Source organism: Emydura macquarii, unplaced genomic scaffold, assembly GCF_026122565.2.
Source record: "Emydura macquarii macquarii isolate MOO-44397 ecotype Brisbane River unplaced genomic scaffold, CSIRO-AGI_Emac_v2 contig_3343, whole genome shotgun sequence".
Lineage (NCBI taxonomy): Eukaryota > Metazoa > Chordata > Testudines > Chelidae > Emydura > Emydura macquarii.
The window spans coordinates 2,695,100-2,719,427 of NW_027133480.1; the positions used below are offsets into that span (position 1 = coordinate 2,695,100).

Sequence of the window (24,328 nt, forward strand, 5' to 3'; positions counted from 1 at the left end):
ATTGGTGTAATATCTATATAACTTTTCAGTTGCCATATCATGTGATTGCTAAACTACAAAATGATGTCTATTGCACTAGACTTTTTCAGAATTAATACATGCCAAAAAAATTAAGACAATTAAAGGGTACTATCAAACTTGACAGTCCTCACATGTAAACAACTTAACAATAACTTTTATTCACCCCCAACTGTCTTGATTCTGGAAAAACTATGTGTTTCTCAAATCAAGGTTGCTGTAACATGGCTAAAATTCAAATTTAGGTTCTCTGCTAGATGGCCCTATAGTAAAGCCAGGACAATTAACAACTCAAGTTTCAGTTTTATACATGTACATAGCACTGAGCCTCTGCCCTGTTCTCAGACCAACTTTGATCACCTTACACAATTAGTTCCACTGACGTCAATATGATTAAATAAGGCAAGCACGAGTGTTTGGGGTGACTAAAACAGAAGTAACAGGAGCATGATGTGTATGCAGAATGGATATTGAAGTGCACAAAAATCCTATTCTAATGCACTCAGACAGGAGTCTTGTATATTTCAATATCCTGCCTGTTCACCACAATGAACTGTGACAAGTGGAGTTTTGAAAATAAAATTTTGCCATTGATTTATTTGGGGTGGGAGTAGTTATAGTGTATTTTAACAAGCAGAAACTATGTTTAGTTTCCTTGTACGGAATACAAACATTATATATATTCTAGTGGGGAAACTGTTGCCCAGTCCTGTTCGCAGCATGGTTGTGATCAACAAAGGAATTCTGAATCAAGGTCAGTGCAAGAACAGAATTCTGGTTCTTTTTGGATTGAGCATTTCAGAATTCAGTGAGAGGGAAAGACTATAAAAGTTTGAAATAGAATAGGTTTAGATAAACCAAGCAATACTGTTTTAAAAGTGTTCCACATGCACATAGTGCTTCCCATTAGATGGAAGAGGTTAAGAACCCCAGCCTCCTGGAGTTCAGTTTGTCTTACATGAATTTGAAATACAAGATTCAAACCCAAGGTAGCTTGTGAAGAGAGCAGCATATGGCAGCTTATTAAAAAAATGAGCTGAAGACAGGATTTGACATAAGAGCAGGAGTGCTTGACACACACAATGTGGAATATAATAATAATGGGCCAAATGTCCCATCCAATAAGAAAATGAGCAGGAAAAGGCTACAGGGAAGGAAATCTCATTAAGATCTTCTGTGAAGGACACCACCCTCTCCCACAACTGCTGTGCTGGATGGGGGAGTGCAGAATTAGCTTATCCTCATGCAACAAGCCAAGGTATTGTCTCCCAAACGAGGCCAGTAGGAGGGCAAGGCTACTGTGAGGGGTTCGATGTCCAGCACTGGGTCTCCTGCAACCCCACTCCCTGGCAACATGGTTCCAATGAAATCCTCACTGTTATGGGGCACCACCGAAAGATACTATAGCCTATGACTGTGTTGCCTTTTCTCCCTGAACTCTGCAGGACGGCAAATGGTCCCACCTCACTCACCCTATTCTGGCATATCTGTTTCTTCTTCCTAAAATGCTGCCTCTCTGTAAGAGAATCAGAGCCTAGGGGCTTCTCCAAGCCTGTCTTCTGATTACAGCCTCCATCCAGCTCACAGTCAAGTCAATGGAAAGTGAATGGCTCATTGACTTCAAAGGGGGTTTGATTGCGTCCAGTATGAGGAACACTTATCCAAAACAGGGACGAGAAATACCAAGTGTCTTATGTGATCAGTAAATCAGAAATAACCCATACAGCTCCAATATCAAATAGCGAGCATCAAATGTACACAGAATTTTTTGTGATCAAATCCAGTCCATAGAATTAGAAAAAGAAAAATCAATTACCAAATAAATCAGAGACTTTCTAGGAGCAGAAAAAGCAGTGAAATGTGTCAAGTAAAATATTAGCGGCAAATAATTTGCCCAGCCACAATAACCAGAAATCTCATTCAATTATATTAAACCACAGGTCTCAATCTCCTGTCATTATATCAATGGAAATCCAGAGAAACGCCAGTGAAATTAGCGGCAGCATTTTCCCCACAACCTGTAGAGGGTGTTCTGTGGGTGCTGAGATCCACGCAGACAGAAAATGTCAAAACTTTTCTGTTCTGGACCCTCAAAAAGAGACTGCTTTAAGATTTATTGGCTGGATGCAAAGTTCAAATTTGGATTCTCTTTCAGTCCTAGTTGTAGAGGGTGCAGTTCAATCTTTTTCTGGATTATTCCATAGCCACCGAGTCAGGGCTCTGGTGAGGGATATAGGCAATCCTGCCCTCAGCTGCAGCAGGCAGTATTCCCAGTAGTGAGGAATACTTCGAGCGTGAGCGTCAAATGTGCTTTTCACATATATTGATGTGCATGAAAGTCATTAGTTCAAATGTTTCCAGAAAGCACAAAGAAAGGAGGAGAGAATGTTGCTGAAGCACGTCAGCATTAATTCAGGTAAATATTAAGAAGGAAACATTTTGCGGTATTTATCCAAGTCTGATGAGTGGGCTTCTAAGATGGGCAGTTAAGTCTATCGTGCATCTTTGTTTTTAATGACTATAGCTGCTACTAGTACTGTATGATAAAAAAGGAAATTGACTGCATCTGTACTAACACAGCTACCAGTTAAGATTTAAAAAAAATAAAAATTATACACACACACACACGTCAAAAGGAAAGGTAACATTTCTGGTATAAGATTCTTTGAGGCCTTGTGTCCTGTCAATGATTTACATAGGGTCAGCCAAATCATTGGAGCTATACCAATCTACATCAGCTGGGGATCTGGCCCATTAACAATACACAAAATCATTTCTTCTATAACCTAGAACATCCAGCAATTTTTCTATTAGCACACCTCAGATGCATGCATTTGCCTGGGGACTCTCCCCCAGTGGGATTCAAAAGAATTGTGGGATACACTGATCTCCACTCAATCCTTTCCTATTTTATTTTTATATATATATATTTATTTTTTTTAAGGAAAACTGAAAATGTTCCAGCCAAGAAACATCCATCCTGTGCCCTAGGTGCACTGGCAAAAATACAAGAAAAGAGATTCATTTGAAAGACATTTTTATGACCTCCAGTTCAACGAGAAGCACCAGTTTCAACTGACATGACTCAATACTTCTCAATAGTCTACACTGGAGGTTAATTCTGCTTTCAGCTACAGATGTGCAATGTTAGCAGTTTCAATGGATGAAATCAATGACAGAATTTGGACTCAGATAATGTAGATTAAATAATACTCCCTACAATACTTTTTTTTTAAACTAGCAGAAGTACCTCAGAGTTAGGCACACAAAGAAATTAGAGGATGCCCAAGAGCACACTTCTGTAATTACAGATGAATAATAGTACTCAGATGATGCCCAGTCCCACATCTATTTATGTCTATATGCTCATTTCACTTGTTTGATATGGTGTTAACATAAAGAGCTGGAGGATTTTTCATTTGATTGTATTTTAAAAAGTCACATCAACATTTGGGCTCAGTGAAGTTCATATTTTAATTTAATCTTTCACAGCTAGGCTGCCACATGAGGTTGGTTTTTTTTCCCCCTCAATCAGCTGTTTTCTACAGAGTAACAATACATTTTTAACACACCCAGAAAATAGCAAGTTGTCAGAAAAGACTTTTTCCCCTTATTGTGTACATATAACTAGAACATACTTCCAACGATGACAAATGTTAACTGTTAACAAATATCTTGTGGAATAAACTAGCTGAAGACCCTTTTTTGCCAAGTTCTGCATCCAACTTTTTTATGCCTCATTGTATAATAGCCAGTATGGTTAACAGGCCATGAAATGTTCCATTGTTACTATATTAGATCATATATTTGGGACAAGAAAGAATGCATTTATCCAATCTATGGGTTCGTCATGCTGAATTTCTGCATGGGCAAACAAACAAAATCAACCCACAGCTCTCTCATATTTATTCAAGTTCCAAACCAGGGAGGGTACTTAAATTAAGTCATTTTTATTCATTTCTTGGCTTTGGAATTACTTGGAGCATCAGTCAAGATTGCGTAAAGATTTTAAGTGAAACAGTGGACACAGTTTTTACAGACTGGATACTGAAAGTTGATTAAGTCACTCACTGAAGCATTTACACTAATAATCACATTAGATAGTAGCAGGGCTAGATTTAGGAGAAGGGGCACCAGGCTCAGGGTGATGTTTTTGGTGTTAGTGACAAAAGGGAAAATAGAATGTTTGAAGTGAAATGGTTCAGGTATTCTGTATGTGGATTCATTTTTCACCAGCCTCCTAGAATGTTCTGGACCTTTGTAGAATCGTGTGTAACCTTCCAGACCTTGTGAGAACTTCATTTTCCTTGAACCTCCTAGAATGTTGTCAACCATGCCCTCATAGGTAGACAAGGGGTGGGGTGATGCCTGTCAGTAAGATTTCAGTTCATTCTTATGTGAAGTCAGAGCCCAGCTACAATATTGTGAACCTTGTTTTATTGTGTAATTGTGAAAGTGTACAAGTGTTTTAAGACTTCAAGAGTGTAAGTAGTAACTAATAAAGGACGTTTAATGAGATGCCAGAGATACATATCAAACTTCTATCTACACAACAACATAAAAGAAATACTGGTACTTCTTATGTCATGCTCAACACAATGTTCAAATGACTTTCTAAGACTGAGAAACATGGACTTTTGCTCTTCCTAACATTGTCTTCTTTCTCCCATAGAAAATAAAAGATGCCCCCAAGGAAGCCTTCAGGAGCTCAATATAGGAAGCGAAAAACTCAATTACACTCTAGTTTGCAGGAAGGGGCAAATTTGATGGGAAAATATTTGAAACAGAACAACATAGACCAGGCTTTAGGCAGTAGCGATCATCCCAGTGCAGAAGAAACTGAGAAGTGAAGCATAAATGCTGGAAATCCTATTACTAAGGAATTACAGATTTACCTGAAATTAAGGAATGGAAATGTGAGGAAAGGGATAGAGAATCGCCTAGTTTTCCTGATGGTAATAGCAAAGAATCGGAGAAAGCAAAATTGAGGATATGACATTTCCAGTAAATAAGCAGAAACAACACTTCTTGAGCCCTCTTTCACAGTGTGACTTTGAGAATGGTGAGAAGCTGAATCAGCATTGGCTAGTTTACTTGAAATCAACTGACAAAGTGCTCTATTTTTGTTGCAAAATATCTGACAAAAATTCCAAATTGTTGCTTGCGCTTTCCAGGTACAGTTTCTGGCATAACTTAGCTGATGCGCTGAATCAACATGAAAAGTCACCTGACCATTTTATGGCCTACTCCAAATGGATAGAGTTCGAGTCCAGGCTCAAGATGAATAAATGCATAGATGCAGAAAACCAGTACATTATTAATATAGAAACCCAGTATTGAAAGAACATGCCCAAGTATCTGATCTCAATTACCCTCATCCTTGAAAAGAATAATTTGGTTTTCTGGGGCTTGTCGGAGAAGTTGTTCAATGAACATAACAGTAATTTCCTCTATAGGGTAGAGCTCCTCGGGAACTATAATGATGTCATACGTGAGCACCTATATCAAGTAGTTCATAAAGCATCTATGTACCATTACTGTAGCAAAACGATTCAAAACTAATGACCAGCCTTATGGCAAGGAAGGTGCTTGACAACATATTGATGCAGTTCGGCAAAGGAACGTACCTTGCCATAATAATGGACTCCAATCCCAACATTTGTCACAGTGAAAAGATGTAATTTGCAGTAAGACTTGTTGACGACAAAGATGCTATATCCAAGTACACGAACACTTTATTGGTTTCCAGTCTGTGGATGACTCTACTGAAAAAGGCCTAACAGAACGGTTTATTTTATTCTCATTCAAAATGTTCATAAAGCTTCAGGACTGCTGCAGCCAAGGCTACAACAATGGCATTAACATAAGGGAAAAATCAGTGGCATCCAGGCAAGGATCCTTGTGCTGCATCCAAGACCTTTCTTCGTGCCTTTTGGCTGCCATTCCCACAACCTGGTTGTGCTAGATGCAGCATTATCTTCTTTAGTTCAGTATCTCTTTTCAAAGTACTGTAAAGGATATACGTCCTGTTTTCAGCATCAACTATAAGGTGAAGATCTTCACAGACAAGGTTACAAATCTGAGCATGAAGCTGCTAAGTGACACTTGCTGGGAGAGCTGCATTGACAGCGTAAGACCAGTGAGGTACCAAGTGACTGAGGTTTATGACACCCTGATGGATTTGGCGCAGTCGAGTAAAGCCGAGGCTGGAATCCAATATGAGGTGCAACGCCTGGCAAACTAGATCACTGACTTCAAATTTCTGACCTCAGTTGTGATTTGGCATGATATCCTATTCCAAGTAAATATTGTAAGCAACGCATTACAAACTCATTCAATGGACATCATGACTGTCACTACTTTGATGAGAAGCTGCCTTGATTTCATTGTGGTCCACAGACACAATAGATTTGAAGATGCCATCATTGCTTCCACAGAAATGTTGGAAAACCTAGGAGGTGAGCCTGTCTTCAAGAAAACTCGTATTCATCGGAAGAAGAGAGAGTTTGGTTACAAGGACAAAGATAAGTTGATGGGAAGCTCAGAAGAAAAATTCAAGAGGGAGATGTTTTGTTCACTCATAGACACTGCTCGAATGTCCATCGAAGAAAGGTTCAGACAAATGAAGCACCATAAAGTTACCTGGTTTTGTATGACCTTAGTTAATTGCCAGTGGACAGGAAAGCACTCTTGAATAATTGTATGGACCTTCACTGGATGTTACAGATGTTAACAGACTGCTACATGTAGAACATTTTTGCAGCTGAACTTTCAGATTCCATTTAGGAAAACTGATCAGGGGTCAACAACCCTAACCAAGAGGTTTGGATTCTCCTGAGAGAAGACACTGTTTTCCTAATTCCCTGTGGTCCTTTTTAAAAGAAGAGTTAATACAATTAATAACCAACTATACGACACGTAGGCTAGAAGCTAATCAGCATTCTATGCTTTAATAAGTTAAAGTATCTGTGGCAGTAAGGACCCACAGCTTTTAGGGAGACAGAATTAAACTTTACTAAAAACTATTTAGTAAGTGACACTGGTTTCTGAGGATGCAGCCTGAAAATAAACATAGCTGAAGGCTACATATTTATACACAATATTGAGCACATTTCCATTACCACCAAACATCTCAATTTCCTCTTCAGGGCCAGACCGTGGCCAGTCTCTGTCTGGGGGAGAAAGGAACATACCTTTCCCCCATTGTCACAGCTGTAATCCTTGCTCTTCTCTGGCTACTAGAGCTAGCTGTACACAGAGAGAAGAGCATGTAGAAACCCATCACACGGTGTAGTAACCAGCATATAGTAATCTCCCTGCATGCTTGTGGCACAGTGTACCTAGTCCAAAACCCATTGAAGTCAATAGCACCACTCGCAGTGACTTCAATGGGCTGTGGTTTTGATCCAACACCTCCAGAAACTGTCACTAGAGACTCAGCAGTGCCCCCAAATGAAAGTTTCTGCCTAGCAGGCACAATTGAGACCTTACTTAGTTCATTTCATATTAGAGATTTTCTGTGATTAAGATCCCTTGTCATACCAGTTTTAGAGATGTTGAATGTGACATGAAAAGGGCACACCTCAATGTACGTGTTTACGTATTTTTCAATGTAAAAAAAAAATCCCAAATTTGAGGTAGGTTTCAGTAAAAGGCAAAAACAACCTGAGAGAAAGATGGAAATAGAAAAAGGGATCAAAGCAAACAAGAAATCCCTCCAATATGAATAGCAAGAAGAGAGTCAGACCTTCTGAGCAGAACTGGTTGTCGCAGGAGATAGAAAGCCAAAGAAAGCCTGCCCATGTAACAAAGCCGGACCTGTAAGCATTTAGAATATTTCAGACCTAAATTGAAAACACCCCTATAGAAACAGCATTTCCCAGTTTATGATGTAAAAAGCCAAAACCAAACCATCCCATCAGTCCTTAAGACACATAGGCTCTAATAGCTAGATTCTCAGATCTCGGATGCAAAGCTTGGAGTTGGCAGTAACAACAACAAACTCTTGGTTTGTCAGAGGTTAGGGTGATTAGATGTCCCGATTTTATAGGGACAGTCCCAATATTCAGGGCTTTGTCTTATATAGGTGCCCGTTACCCCCCACCCCATCCCGATTTTTCACACTTGCTGTCTGGTCACCCTATCAGAGATACACACTGCTCCATTACCCCCACTGACTCTGAACTAGTAGAGGATTGAAAGTGACACGCTGTCTGCTTGAAAAATGGATCTCACTGTTGCCAATTTGCATGTAACACTGTGACTGAAGCCCTTTAGTACAAATGATACTGCCCAAAAGGAAGCATATGAATACTGAATAAAATGAAACCCTGCAGACTCCAGGGGCAACTTGCACTGGCAATTTGAGATATGTTAGAAGCATAAGGGCCACTAGTGATAAAGCTGTCAGGATTAGGAAACGTGAGATCTGAACCAGGCTGGTGAAGATCCAAATAAACTATTACAGGAATTCAGACTTTTTAAACAGACTTTCATGATCAATAGTGTGTCAATTCCAGCTGACAGCTTCAGTAGGAATAACAGATAAACATAACCCTGATCTGTTGCAGTCACTCACAGATCATTAGAGAGCTGCTGTCAGGGCATTCTCAGTGCTGTGAGCAGGATGACAAGTAGTCTTAAATGTATGCGGTAGATTATTAGTTAGAAGTTGCTCCTCGGAGCTAGGTAAGCAACCTTTCCAACAACCTTCAAAGAAAAAGGGAGATTAGATACTTGACAAAACAAATAAGTTGGATACTTCCTCTGCAGGCAGGGGAAAACACACAAGGTCAGCTGGAACAGAGCGTTTTTCAGGGCGGGGACAGAAGGGGTACAACATCCTCAGCTGGCACAGTTCCATTGATGACAGTGGAACCAGGCCTATGTACCCCAATTACAGATCTTAAGCAGGGGGTCCAAGCTATCTGCAGGGAAGTCAGTTTGGCCAGCAATCAAATAAGTAGGGGATTGTACGGAGTCCAATTTTATCCCCCTCAATTTCAGCAACAGCTTCAGAAGATGACACTTTAAAAAGAGGTCTAAGGGTTACACAGGAATCAAAGGGACGTTTTCTATTGGGCTTCAGTCAGTGTTACATGCAAATTGGCAACAGTGAGATCTACTTTTCAAGCAGACAGCATGTCACTTTCAATAGAAATAAATAAACTCCAGAGGAAGCAATATGATCAATAAGGCAACAGTGTTTAATTTTGCAGGTTTATGAAGGACAAAATTCATGCCCAGGCTGAGGACCAACACAAGGGGTAAATTTCATCCAAAGGTACCAACAAAGAAAAGGACAAGTTTTGAGAGAGAAGAGAAAAAGATATAATCAGGAGGGAAGGTGAGAGAAGAACACGTTCAGCTGCAACTGTAATAAAGGGAGGACACTAGAAATTATAAGAACTAATAGTTATTAACGTAGAAGATTTAGGATTGAAAATGAGGAGATACAAGGAGAGAGCCAAATCCAATAAGTAGCCCTTGACATATGGTTGCCCCTTCAAAGAAGTTATCGTTTACTGCTATTCATCCATGATCTTAAACTTTCAGAGCCATTGACATTGATTGTATAAACATTTAGGCACTTAAACTCTCATAAAATGTCCATGTGAAGTACTACCATGCATGCACATAAACCCCTATATATGGTTTAATATCTCAGATGTATAAATCTTTCCCTTTTCAAAATACCAAAATCAAGCAGGTTATATTATGAACCCTACATGGCAAGTTTTCAGCCCAGATGCAACACAACTCACTGTAGAAGCACTAGACATGCCCTGATTCTGCAAGCTTATATTCATGGTTGTTCACTGGGCCTGCATAGAGCTCTGCTGAAGACAAGAATTAGTGCCTTACTTCTCACATGATGAATTTGTATGCTACTAATTGACTGAGACCAGTTGGGATCTTTCTAGCTCACTATCTGGGATGTCATTTGACTAAAATGATGGCCCCAGTTCACTCATACACAATTGCATCGAATAGATGTGTTCTCAAATCAAGTGGACCATGAATCTCTATGCTGGGATTATGGCTCTGTTTTCACTAGGAAAATTATAACAGTATATTAACTAACATATGTTAAGAAAACATAACTTTATCATTTTCCTAGCAAAGACAAAACCATAGTCCAGCATAAATATGCTGTGCATAAAAAAAAAAAGCAATATTTTAAATTGGAATAGTAGACGCATGCAAATAGATCTGCAAAAACTTGAAATTGTAGAAGGTCTGTACTTCTTTCATTGCTGTGCTATATATTTATGCAATTTAATAACCCTCTCTCATATATAAAATATGCAATACCAGCTACTCCTTAAAGCAGGGGACAGAGTCAGATCTCTGTGTTTGATTCCTGACTCTGCCACTAACTTGCTGTGTGAACTGGGGACAAGATGACTCCAAATCCATATACGTGAAACTGGCATAACAGAGCTAAGCAGATACTGCTAAACATTTTAAGCATTTATTCAAATATTTAAATAAATTCTGTGTGTTTCCTTAGCATGAATAGTCTAGCTAGAAAAAGTGTTTACCAATGAGAAAAAACAGAAAGTTTAAATTTGAGTTGCCCTAATACTCATCTAAAGTAGATTATGAATTGCACAGCTGACTAGCAGTTCAGATTTCAAGTTCTACACCAACATGCAATTCAAAATTCTTACTGTTGGTGGTTACTGACAGAAATTATCCACTCAGAGGTCAGAAACAATAACACATGACCCAGGAAACTTACCAGCAAAGCACCAATATCCAGTTTCAAATATTCACAGGGAGCTGTGCTCCACTGCTTCTACAGATTCCGGATTAATAGCTGAAGAAATTCACAAGTGATTTTGAATAATAAATCAATTTTCCCTAATTTATGCACAGAAAATTCATAAACAGAGAAGCAAAGTGTTTTGAATATACTTGCTCATGATAAATTGCTTGCCCTCTCTGAATAATTATTACCTCACTCATTGGGTGTTATAAGGCTAAATGTTCTGTGAAGTGTTTCGAAATCCTCAAATAAACACTAAAGATATGCAAGGGTTTGTTTTAAACAAACAGGAATCAGGTGAATAGCCCATAGCAACAGGTTTTTTTCCGGGGGTGAGCGGGGAAAGTCAGTTTAAGATTCCCTACATACTGAAAGGGGACTCAAAAGAAAGAGGTAGTGGTGGAAGGGAATTGGGAATGCTCTTGAGTCCTTGAGCTATTTATGCAGGGCTGCATTTCAAGTTGCTAGGTCAATTTAAATTAGGAGAGATTTAAAAGAAATCTTGAGTGTAATCTTGTTAAGACACACAGCAAAATCCTTCATTTTTCTTAAAAAAGAGCGAGACTTTAGAGAAAGGTCTCCCAGCCTCCTTCATCCCCAACTCGGGGAAACTAGGTCTGGTTGGTGCAATAAACTGATTAAGCTTTGCCTCGACAAACTCTGTATCTCATTATAACAACTTTTGTCCGGGGGGGGGGTGTCCTATCCACGGGTCCTCTGCGTGAGCAGCGAGATATCGCCTGCCACATTGCACGGGGGAAGCAAGAGGACGGAAGGGGGCATGCACGGGATGGGAGATGTCAGGGCAGTGCAACTGCCCCTTGTGAAAATGGTGCTTTGCTCCTGCAGAGCTGGCGCTGCAGCCAAAGCAGGCAGCAAACCCTCCGTCCAGCCCGGCTCTCTGAGCTGCAAAGAACAAAACCCACGGCCGACGCAGCGTGAACGCTTTCACTCCCCGACGAGCCCCCTCCACGCGCACACAGCAGGACGGAGCTCAAGGGGCCAGAGCAAAAGAGGAGCCGGCGGTGCGGCTGCTGCTCTCAGAGGAGCTGGATTTGCAAAGCAGACGGGACGGAAACCGGGATGGTAACTGGGAGGGGAGGGCTGGGTTGCAAGGTTTGCAAAGCAGCCAGGAAAGGGGGGGGAATGCAAATATGCAGAAGTCCTAGGGTGGTGGGGCAATGCCAAGGGAAACTCTGCTCTTAACCACATCAGCTCGGGTGAAGGGCTCCCAACTTGGCCAAAAGCCGGCTTGTGCCCTGAAAGTGTGTGTAGAAAAGCGTGGTCAGCTTACCTTGAGCCCTGGATGATGCTAGAAAGAGCCAGCTCAGGCTCAGCAGCAGCATGAATATCTGGGCTGGGGGGTGAGGAGGAGGGAAACGCCGCTGCTCTGCATGGAGACGCTTTGACATCTTAGCCCAGACTGAAAGAGAAAAACTTTCATCAGCTGGGTCTGGAGAACAGCACCATAATATACAGTTACAGAGAGGAGAGAGCTGGGATTCAGGATGTGAGAGATTTCCTGCATGCAGTTAACTCCCAAACCCCTCCTGCTCCTGCATGGACTGCTGATGAGCTGGGCTTTGCTTTGCTTTTAAAAAAAAAAAAAAAAAAAAAAAAAAAAAAAAAGTTTGGGGGTTGGGTTTTTTTTTTTTTTTGGCAAGAAAAATCTGTTGACCGTTGCAATAAATGAGCAGACTGTCCGTGTTGGCTAGCACGAGGCACTAAAGATCGTTGGTGAAGGAAGGCAGGCAGGCCTGCCTGTGAAGTCTGCCCATAGCCAACATTTAAGTTCCCATTACAATGGAACAAATTATTGTCCTCTAGCCTCTCCACGCGGCGTCTCCGCGGGGTCCTACAGCCCTCCCTGCCCCAACGGTAATAGTTACTCCATTGAGGAGAGGTTACTCAGGCACAGCGATATGTTCCTGGAAAGACACCTCACCCCCACTCCCAGCCCTGCCAAGTCTCCTTCAGTTGGAAGGAGTTCCTCATTTGGGATTAATTTTAAGGTTGTCTTTAAAGTTTCCCCCTCTTTTGCTGGAGGGATTGGTATATGTGTAAGAAGTCTTCCCTTCTAGGGATAAGTAATTGGAGGAAGCTTGTCTTCCTTGCTCATGGAGGGTCGTATTGTGTGTTCTAGTGATTTCTGTTGCACACAGTTGGGTGGCTTCCTATTCTGGAAACTTATCTGAACATATTAGAAAAACAGAGGGATTCTTTATCAGGTTCATAATTATTCCAGGTTATTTCTCATGGCAGGGGCTGTTACCTTAACCTTGTTTAAAAATGTAATATTTAAAAAAAAAAAAAAATCTTCCTCATTCAAATGGACAGCCATTGATTGTGTGGGAAACAAACAAAAACCACATAGTACTTTTAGGGTGACCAGCTAGCAAGTGTGATAAATCGGGATGGGGAGGGGGGGGAAATAGGTGCCTCTGTAAGACAAAGCCCCAAATGTCCCTATAAAAATTGAGGCATCTGGTCACCCTAAGTACTTTGCACTCATCAAACCCCCAACCCACCATTGAAATACATATAAATGCAAACAGCAACTGATGTGTCTCATAGATTCTCCCACGGAAGGGAGAAAGAAAGGCCCTGATCCTGGAAACATATCTATGCCTGCATTTTACTCAAGTAGTTCCATGGATTTCAGTGGGAATACTCATGGGCATAAAGTAACTCATAGGTGTCAGGTCCTAATTTTGCAACCTTTTGCACTCAAGAGTCTTTTCGCAAGGAACAACCTGGAGAATTAGGGCCTAAATGTGTGCCTATGCCAACACAAAGAGCTATGCAAATTTGAATTTGGAAACAGTGACTGTTCGTGTTCTAGTGTGTGTTCTTTTAGCCTCTTACCTCTCCTCAGATTTAAGATATCCCCCCACTCCCTCCAAAAGGTGTCAAAACATTTGCAGATTTCTGTTTCTGTCACTTCACATTTTGCACTTCCCTCACCCCCACTAGAAAATTCTGTGAATTGACCTGTGCGAATGACTCACAAACAAGGAGAGTTTTGAGAGGTAAGCAAGGAAGTTGGTTTATATTTTGGATAAAATTTCACCAAATTTTAAATGTAGTTTCATTTTGTCCATTTCTCTCTTATCCTGATTTCACCCACACAAAAGTTTCAGATACATTCAAACTGTAGGTCTTTAATGGATACTCTATTCCAAGTTATACAGCTAGATAAACCCCTTTGGGCAGGGTCTACCTTATTTTTGTGTACTGTACAGCACTAAGCACACTGACCGAGCTACCCAAATAAGAACAAAACAAGTTTTTGCAAGTTCAAGTTATCATAATCCATAATAACCAGATTTTGTCTGGAAGCTGTTATTCAAAATTCAGTCAAATCTCTACTATAGGATGTTTTATGTAGAGTTGTTTAGATGAAGTAGTAATTGAAAAGTATAGCTGTACTTCTGAATGGGAAGAACTCATCTGTCCTTCCTAATTTTTCCTACTTTTTTTCCCAGTCAGGTGTTATGATTGTCCTGTTTAACTTTAAATTCTTCTATGCTGTGATTATTCTTGATCCCACAGATCACTTTTTTTGGAACAGTAAAGTTTCAAGGTGCAAGGTTGCCAATGATCATTTTTATGGAATCAAATTTCAGCTTTTTTTAAAAAACGAAAACCAAAAAAAAACAAAACCTCTCAGTGATGCCAATGATTTTTTTTAAAGGGATGATTTAATGTACGTATCCTAATACCTTCCAAATGAAGGTTAAAAACAAACAACCTATGTGTGTCTAAAAAGCCAGATTTGTCAGTAATGGCCCTTGATAACTCTTAAATAAGTCAGGAGAGGCTTTTGTGTCCTGTGAAGGTCTATTTTCTTAAAACATGGAGTAAAAATTAAAAAGCAACTAATGCCTTTTAGATAGCCACTTTTTATGGTCACGTAGGCTGCTGGCAATACATTTCAATGTTGTGATTTGTATTTAGACTATTTAATTAAGTATTCCCCCACTTGCCCTATTTTAGGGCACTATTTTTTGTTCATTCACCAAGTTGGAAAAAAACCAAAACTGTGGATTCCCCCCGTATCCCCTCCAAAGCATACAAATGAGGGAATTAAGAATACAATCATTCCTATCCTACTGCTTGGAATGTATAATTCAGTTTATTTTCATGGGGTTTAAAGTGACTATTAACTGAGTTTTTATCCCAAAGGAATCCAAAGTGCTTAGTTAACCACCTCAGGGTGGAGAACAGCAGTAAACTCTCAAAAATGTGGGAGACAGAATTCTGGCAAAATATCTAGAACAAAACTCTCATTCATTAAAAACTTAAGCTCATTAGTGTCCACATAAAACAAAACAAATCTTGATTTCTGAAGGTCTCATACTAAAGACCCAATTGCAGTAAATTTCCTGAAACTCAATTTATCTACCTTGGATGAATGAAAGGGTGAATTAATCCTGCAGTAAATCAAACTGCTGTTGTAAGATACCCTAGATGTTTCAAAGCTAGGCCCTGGTCCTGCAAGTTATTCTATATGGGAAGACACCTGCTTAAAGGGATAAGATTTTAAAAAATAAAAAAACAAGTAAAGTGGTCTTTTTCCACCCCTCATTTCCAGTCACCTCATTGTCTGACCTTGATTTTACTTTTGTTCCCCTCCCCGCCTCCCCCCACGCGCCCATTTTTGTTCCCCTTGTTTCCCACAGAGTACCTTTACTTCCTCTACTGCTTGCAATACTTTTTCTGTTTGGGACCCACATCCCCTTCTGTCTGGGCCACGTCATCCTGTGACAGCAGCAGCTCTTCAGGCAGCTGCTGCTGCCATTTTAGCCCCTTGGTTTTCTCTTCCTATTCACACTTAGGCCACTACTTCTCTTACACTTTGGGGTTGGGGTGGGAGGAGAGGAAACAGAAGGCAGGTGGCTAGTCTGCATGGAGTGTTGTAACATCACACTATCCTGTGTTTACACAATCCTAACTCACAACTGAACTGATAATTCAGTTTAATTTGGGGTCAAGCCTCAGATAGTTGCTCTGTCTCATTCATATAATATTGACATGCTTGGATAGTCTTCTATAAGTAACGTGACATTCATATTTGATATTGTGACCCATCTGAGAGGCATTGTGGTCTAGAGAAAAGAGTGAAGGGTTGACAGTCAGTCAAACACTTTGAGAGCTAATCTTTGTTCTGCTTTGGGCAAGTCACCTCATCTCATGACCTCAGTCTCCACCCCCACAATCTGTAAAATGTGAAGAATACTTCCTCACATGCTTTTGTGAGGGTTCATTAGTTAACACCTGTACCGTGCTTCAAAAAGGCTAAATCCTGGCTAAGTGCTAAGCATCATTACCTATTGCCATTAATGCATTGGGGCCAGGGAAATATGCTTTGTTCTCCAGCTTCCCAACCACCTCTTCCTGTACTGCATGGAAGAGCCTATTACTGGAGCAAATAAAAATTGGCTGAGCTTTAGCTTTCAGATAGTTAATTTGTTTAAAATAAAACAAAGCTGTTTACTAAGTTTGAATCTGAATACATTGTTATATTTGTGAAAGAGGATGTGTTTGTGGCATTAGTCCCTCTTCCTTGTCCTAGTCCCAATCCCTTTACTGAAAGAGAATTTAGGGTGATTGAGTGGAAGCTCTGCCTGAGGAAGATGTCCAGTGGCACACCTTTATATCACAATACTGACTGATGTACCAATAACATACCAGGCATCTCTATATTCATGGCCTTCAGGATTGACGATTGAGATTCTCTGTATTTTGGAATGAAATGCTTGTTTTTTATATTAAGCTTGACTCATTTCAGAACACAGCAGCCCTTCTGCCCAAAAACCACAAGCCAATGAGAGTTCACTTCTCCCTCTCTTCATTGGCTCCCTCTGGAATAAGGGTTCTGTTATGTCGTTTTACCATTGTATTTTACATTCTACACATTGCAAATATCACATTGTTCTAGAAAATAGAGGATGGAGGTGGGTTTGTAGTGCCTGAGAGAGATTATTAAAAATAGGACATGTCCCTGTACCTAAGTAGACTTGCTAACCCCTATATATCTCTTCATCACGCAAGTATTTATACATAAATACAAGAAAATTGTGTTTCCCTGAAAAATGCTCATATATGTACATATAGGATACTCGCCTTACGACACTGATTTCAGTAGAGAATTCTCCTTTCCCTGGGCTCTTTTCAATTGAATTTGTATTTTCACTCAAGTCACACAGTAGAATTGCATCCTCCAAGCCTTTATTGAACTTTTTCTTCTTGCACTTTCCCACATAGGGAGGGAAGAATTCTGTGACCAATCTTAAAAGGACATCAAATTGAAAACCCTATTTCCATGTAAAAATTTATAGTTATAAGCAACAATAAATACTGTGAATATTGGAACTGGAGGAAGTAAAACGTTTTCTGTTTATTGACAGCACTTAGTCTAATTTTTACTGATCCTCCAGGTAGTCAGGCCTCCAACCTGCCATGAGCTCTGTGCAAGCAGCCCCCTGTGCCTACATGGTTCCTCCTTAGCTTCTGTAGGGTTCTGTGTGAGCACAGCAGGATGCCTGCATAAAGTTCATTGAACAATCAAGGCATTATTCATTTTCTCCCTTGCTGTAAACATTTATTATAATCAAGGTGACCAAAAAAAATCCATTTTTTTAAAAAGAAATTGAAGAAAATTAGGACATTATTTAAAGGGTGCTCAAATTAGATTTTTGTAGGCCAGGAATTTCAAAACTTTGACACTGATGCATTTTAACACTGATGCATTTTACTTCAGACATTTATAGGAGAAGTCTGTATAGGAGGGGTTTGAAGTAATTAAAATCAAGAATGGATGTTTTCTTGAAAAGATCTACAATGGGTCTAATAGGAATGAATGGAAGGAACACCTAAAGCCTGTTATACAGGAGGTTACACTAGAATATCATAATGATTCCTTTTTGCCTTATGATCTCTGAATTATGTATGTGCTTTGTAATTATTGTAAAGAGCCTTGCTGCCCCAAGAGAGCCTCTATGATTTATGATTTCTTCTACTCTATAATGAATTTATCATCCCAAATTCACATTCACTATTAGACATTATGTCCCCTCAACATTAAAGTGAATGGACTGTTAAACATTTTTTTAAAAATCACCTGACTTTTTAGGAGACGACAGCATTATCAACTTCAGAGGGGAATCGTGCAAGGCCATAGTTTCTTATTATAGTGATAAAGCACTGTTAAAATTATATTCACATATAAGTAAAACAGAGCCATGCTGAAGTTATTTATCTCAAAGCTAAAGTTTACTCTGAAAGAATAAAGACATTTTATTAAACAGCACTTACAGGATGCTACCAAACAAAGTTTATATCAGGAACAACCAGGACATGAGGTATCGGTCTTATAAATACCTCATTCTCTTCCCCTTCCCGCTCAAAAAAGTTGTTCAGTTTGATTCTTCAGAGAAGTGGCCAGAAGTACCTTTTTAGACAGCAACTCCCCTTTAGTTAGAAGGCAAGAGAGTAAGCTAGATTTCTTAGACTGTATTGATGAAGCTGTGTGTGTTACTTCACAGGGAGGATATGTTAGAATTGTAATAGCTAAACAGAACAGGACCAGAGTCAGTGACACTGAAGAGGGAGTTTACAGGAAGCCATGTTCTAACAAAAACAAACAAACGCACCTCACTGGGACTTCAAAGTTATTTAAAACCAAAACAAAAAACACCATCCCCTCTCTTATATAACTAAAACACAAGTCTCACAAAGTCTCACACACATTCTTTTCTTGTAGCATAAACCCTCTCTCATACATACAAGCCAACCAACCAACACTTTTACCTCAAAAATTCCCTACCATGCCTTAAACAGCAACTCCTTTCTCTTCTCTACTGCAGCAGCCCAGTCTGTTAATAGAATTCTGAGCTTAACTAGTTTCAGCTGCACCTAATCACATCCCTGCTAGGAGAGCCTCCCTGAGCTGACTGAAAAAACTCCCCTGTGGGGATTTAACCCTCCCCCCCCCATGCAAAAAGGCTGGGGTTAGTAATGCTTCTTCCTAGGAACACTCCAGTGAGAGGGTATATTGTAGCTATACAGTCCCTTGCAGAAGTATCAAAAGACTTGTACGGCTTGCCACAGTGTTGCTTTTAGTCCAGGAGTTGGATATTTTATCATTCTCACAAGTTTAGCTGCCAACATAGTAAGCCTGGAATCTTGGCACCATTTCCCTTACCCAGTTCTCACACTATCTCTGTTGCCTTGTTCCACCTGGACATCTCTAACTGCTGGTCTTTAAAGCTGTAAAGCATTGCTGATCTTTCAAGTGTAGCTCCCCATTTCATTATGTACAGAATTAAAATCTTTGAAATGTCACTTCCTTTCTCCCAGCCAGCCTCTTGTGAAAAAGCAACAGATTTGTTTTATTTCAAAACATTTATACTGTCTTCTGTTTTAATATCCTGCTACACATCTGTATATTTATCTCTATAAATCTTTTTGTCTCTCAAAGCCTATAAGCTGCCTCAATAAAATACTTATATGCTCCTCTAAATTCCCATTATTTTTTCTGTACTGCCATTTTCTTAATCAAATCTGTTATAATAATTGATGGGCTCTCTTTTCAGCACAGCAGCCATGACATATGGGACACAGTACTGTTCTGTCTCATCAGATTTCTCACATTGTTCTGGAAAACTGCTTGTTGCTCTGTATAACTCTGTACTCTCTCAGATTAGTCCCTGTATTATGCTGATGAGGGAAGACTGATGTGCAGAAGGCAAACATTTTGTGATTGTTTTGTCCATCAACCTGCTACAAGACTGAGTCCAAATTTAGAAATAATCCAAAGGCTATGATTTGGCCCCGAAAATCTTGGGTTTTGACTACTTACCTGTTCTTTGCTTTCTGTGGCTCCTTCTCCTCCAGTCAAACAAACAAATCAGACCCACCTGAGGAGTTGCTAGTTGTCTTCCTGCAGGGAAAGCGGAGGCAGAAAACAGCACAGCTTGAACTCTACTTTGCTTTTAGAAGAGAGGGAACTGGGCATTGTTAGGACAGGAAGTTAAGGAAGAGACAGCATCAAAATGGCCATGTTTTTAGGCTGAGCTGTGTTGCAGAAGATGAGGTTATGCAATAGTCTAGCTTCCCCAGCCCTGGTCACCCACTTCTCTTCCTCCCAAGGATCTGGGCCTACCTTCCCTCCACCCCTTGCTATAGATTATCTCTTCCTTTGCCCTGTACCAAATTCCCACTACTAAAAGACGCAGTGGCTCCCCCAAACCAAGGTTCTGTGGAGGAACAGACTGGACCCTGAATGGACCAGGCCTGTCAATTTGTCTTCATCTATTTTCTACTCTGTTTTCACATCAGTACACTGACGTGAATTTTAAAACATGCAAGAATTGTTTCCAACTCAGACTGTTAGTCCTAAATCCGACCAAGTGTGCTTCCTGTGCATCCCCAGGGCTTTCACAGCTTCTCCTCTCCCTAGTTGCTTCACTGAGTGCTTTGTCCCATCCTCCCCAGTGCTTTTCTGTCCTGGGATGGAGAAGCCCATGAAACATGCTGCCACTGGTCAGGAGCAGACTACTCAGCAGATAGTTGCCCACTGGGGCAGTTGTGTCTAGTGGCTAAAGCACTGGACTGTTACCTAGGAGTCCTGGGTTCTACTCCCACCTCTGTCATTGGATTGCTGCGAAAGCTTTGGCAAGCCACATCATTGCCTTGTACCTCAGTTTCCCCCATCTATAAAATGGGAATAATTTAGCTGACCTCCTTGGTAAAGTGCTTTGAGATCCATGGATGAAAAGTGCTATAAGAACTAGGTATTATTATTTTCTTTTGTTAAGAGCCTGGCAGGGCAACAAATGTGCAGTTTGAGCATATTGGTATGCTGGGGAGAAGCCTACCTATCTAGAGGCAGGACATTCTTCACCAGGAGCTCTGTATTCAGACATTTCAGTTTCAAATATGAATTTTGGGACCAGCAAGAAAGTCTCCTTATTTGACACCATTTAAAATCTTTTGAATTTTCCTTCCTTTAATCAGACTTTAAAAAGGAACATTTTTAGTCTCTGTTATTTTCACTCATTTCAATGTTACTGTGCCTCTGAGGATATAAATAAAAATACTTTTTTTTAATAAAGATTTCCCATAACAAGAGACTGTAGCATTAAACCAGGGCAAAGGTATAATTAAATCAGATTTTTGTATACTGTGCTTGTCTGACCCAGTGCAATACAATATTATACAATATTATCAAAAACTGGAACAACGAACAAGGAAATTTGTCACTATCTTGAAAGAGAAGAAATTACCCTTCATACAGTACTCAGTAAAAAGCATTGCTGTATATGTGATGTGTGTGTTAACAAGAAAATAGACATTTTTCTTAGGGATGAAATTAAGAGTAGGGCATCGTTGTTATTACAGGCATTGGTGGTATTAGTGGTTTCCTTATGATTACAATCTGAATCAAACCTTTTTCTCATCTTCTTTGGACTATAGACACAGCAAATGAAATATGCTAAACTAAAAGCTGGTAAGTAAAAAGTGGGCTTTTTTGTAATGTCAGCTGATAATATTTGATAGAACACTTAACCCATAATTATATATCTTCCATGCACTCTAACATATGCCATTATATAATTAAATTTAGGCCAGCTTGCCCTGAAAATTATATTTTTACACAGTAACAAATACAAAAATTATATATGTGCTCTCAGTAGCATTTCAAGTTAAGTATGTATTTGGCAACACTTCATACTAAGGGGTATTCATTACTAATTCCTTTGGTATTCATTGTAATAACATTTGTCATGAGGAACTAATGTGGATATAATATTTAAGTAGTGGTTTATTTCTTTGTAAAACATCAGCAGAGAATACACTGTAATTCCCTTTCACTGACATCTCTGGAAGGTTGTAAGACCTCACTGACATCAATGGGAGGGTGGTAAGAATACCTTGTATTGTTAACATGAGTGGAAGGGTAATACCTTTTCAGTGATAGCCGGCACAATACAATTTTCAGTTATTTCAGTGCACTATAAGGTCTAAAAGGTAAGAACAGCAAAGCTAAATGTGAAATAAAGCTAGCAAATTGCAGCTTTTTCCCCATTCTTTGCCTGTGTGGTTATTTCTTAAGCACAGACTTCAAAATAAATCTTCAGAGCTTTTCTCTTAAAAGGCATTACATATCATAACAACATTACGTGGCCTAGGAAAGAATACAAACTAAAATTCATTCAGCAGACATTTTGCCATTTTGTACTAAAGCTCTCTAAAATGAATTGTAGCCTCATATTAAATCCAGGGCCATTTATTAGTCTCTCTGTAATATCTGATTGCATAGAAATTTTCTTATAATTTCACATAAATTAATGTCCAGTTGTTGTAAAATGTTGAAGATAAAAGAATTGTAAATATATAAAAGATGAAGGTTCTTCGTATAAATGTATCTTTTCATGTATAAACCAAAAAAGGCCTCTGTAATTAGTGGATTCATTTTTCTTGTTCCTATCAGGGAAATAGGGATATCAACAAGTAATTTATTCTCCTTCCCCACTTACTAAGCTTAGAACAATTCTGTTTAGTGTTTTATATAATTGTATGTATGATGAGCACATCTGTACATTTCCTTCTCTTGTCGTTCTGCATCTGGTAGGCAGATGATACACCTCATTATCTGATTTCGTAGGACATCTAAAATGGATATTGAGCAATTCTACCTCCTACAGCTTTGGTAAAGAGCCAAACAGAAATAGTGAAAGAGAGATTCAAGATTCTTGAGAAATAGGATGATTTTTCCCTCCAATGTAGAACAAGTGGTGGTTCCACTTGGTATATTTCTATCAAGAGCCTTGTCATTGCCAAGCAGATGCAGGCTGGAGTCATGACCTCCTAAAACATGGAACACTTCGAGTAGCTTTGATTGCTAATGGATTTTCACTTACAAAGTAGAATCAAGTATTATTTCATTGTCAACTAGTAGTGCTGCCAGGACAGACAACCAAAACAGGCTTCTCTCTTTTAGAAAGAATTTCAAGGCTACACAGAAAGGCAAGGTTGTTTTATGAAGGTAAATACTGCCTTCCCTTATGCACCATACTCTTTAAAAATATTTTGCAGGACTCATTGAACAATTATTTCAATATTAAAAATGTCTATTCTCACATCAATATGAAAGATATTTGTATACGTGACACTTTCTGAGCTAAATCATACATGTAAGGACATGGATGCAACCCCTCAGGTGTAACGGAAAGCAGGATTTAGCCCAGTTACACTAACCAGGAGTAGTGGCACGTGATAATCCCTTGCCCACCAAGAAAATATCCCTGAGGGCCAAATTCTGCCTTTACATATAAATATATAGCTCCTGGTAATTTTAATGGTAGCTACTTATTTATGTCAAAGGGCAGACTTTGGCCTCTTAATTTTTGTTTGTCCATAAATAGGAATATAGTTGAAAGATTTTGCACGTCTAATCCTTCTCCCATATAGGACATCAAATGGGGCAAAATCTGTGGACTCTTTGGGCACGCAGACAACAGATAAGGTAACATTACATCCCAGTCACTTTCCCTCATTTGCATACATTCTTACCATAAAGGTTAGGGTCCAACTGAACCTTTCAACTAAGCCATTTGTTTCTGGGTGATATGGGGCAGATTTCAGTTGCATCCGTGTCCCGTGTCGTCGTTCCCCCCTACCCCCACACACCCTCCATAACTCACAAATAGCTGAGATGTGAAATTTGACCCATGATCTGATAAGATCTCCTTTGGAAAACCTACTGTGCAGAATATAGAAAAGAGTGTCTCAGCAACTGTTTCAGCTTCCACCTCTGACAAAGCAGCTGCTTCTGGGTACCTCTCTGGGTTGGCCTGAGAAATGCTTCCTTGATTAACAGTGAAGAATGCAAAGGAGCCTTACAGAGACTTACAGGCTTTTTCTGCTTTTGACATAAGTCACAAGGCTTGCAGTATTACTTTATCTCATTTTGAATATTGGGCCAACAGAAATCTTTAATTCCTAAGTGACCAGTAAACAGACTAGTATCATTAACTCAGCATGAAGCTTTGTGGGCATGATCAATTATTTTTAGGGCTCCCCAGGACTTCTGTTTTTCTCAACCAGGACCTCCTTGTAAAACCTTCTTTGTTCTGTAAACAATCTCCCCTCCTCATCTCTTTCTCTGGGGCATTACTGAGGTAGCCTTCCTTATGCTCTCCAGGGAGGTGTCTACACTTTGTTCAGAAGCAAACTCCATTTGACTTTTGCTTGCACTGAGAGCTGTCTCAGGTAAGGGGAGGCCACCTCCTCCTTCCTCTTCCCTGGAGACACTTTGCTGCTTTCTGCTGATAAGGTTTCAGAGTCCCTCTCGCCCCATGCAGCTGCCTCTTCCTCCTCATCTCTTACCTCTGGAAACTTTGAGACATATTCCCTTTTGCTATGGGTCACTCTTGGGAGTGATATTATGTCAGTTCCCATAAATACATCAGCTGATAAATTCTTAAGAACCCCTACATTCAAAGTACCCGTTAAACCTTCCCACTCAAATCC

The 24,328-nt window shown here is 39.7% G+C and overlaps 1 protein-coding gene across 1 annotated transcript in view; it reads right to left on the reverse strand.

Annotated features, from left to right (window-relative positions):
• The window catches only part of ADAM12 (ADAM metallopeptidase domain 12), a 282,924-nt gene extending 264,275 nt beyond the window's left edge, over window positions 1–18,649 (reverse strand). The window contains exons 1-3 of the mRNA XM_067533368.1: window positions 18,618–18,649; window positions 16,916–17,080; window positions 12,084–12,212 (exon numbers count right to left, since the gene is read on the reverse strand). Of these exons, the coding sequence (XP_067389469.1) occupies window positions 12,084–12,201 (118 nt within the window). The 5' untranslated portion in view covers window positions 12,202–12,212; window positions 16,916–17,080; window positions 18,618–18,649. The remainder of the gene's footprint in view (window positions 1–12,083; window positions 12,213–16,915; window positions 17,081–18,617) is intronic.
• Window positions 18,650–24,328: the final 5,679 nt, after the last annotated feature.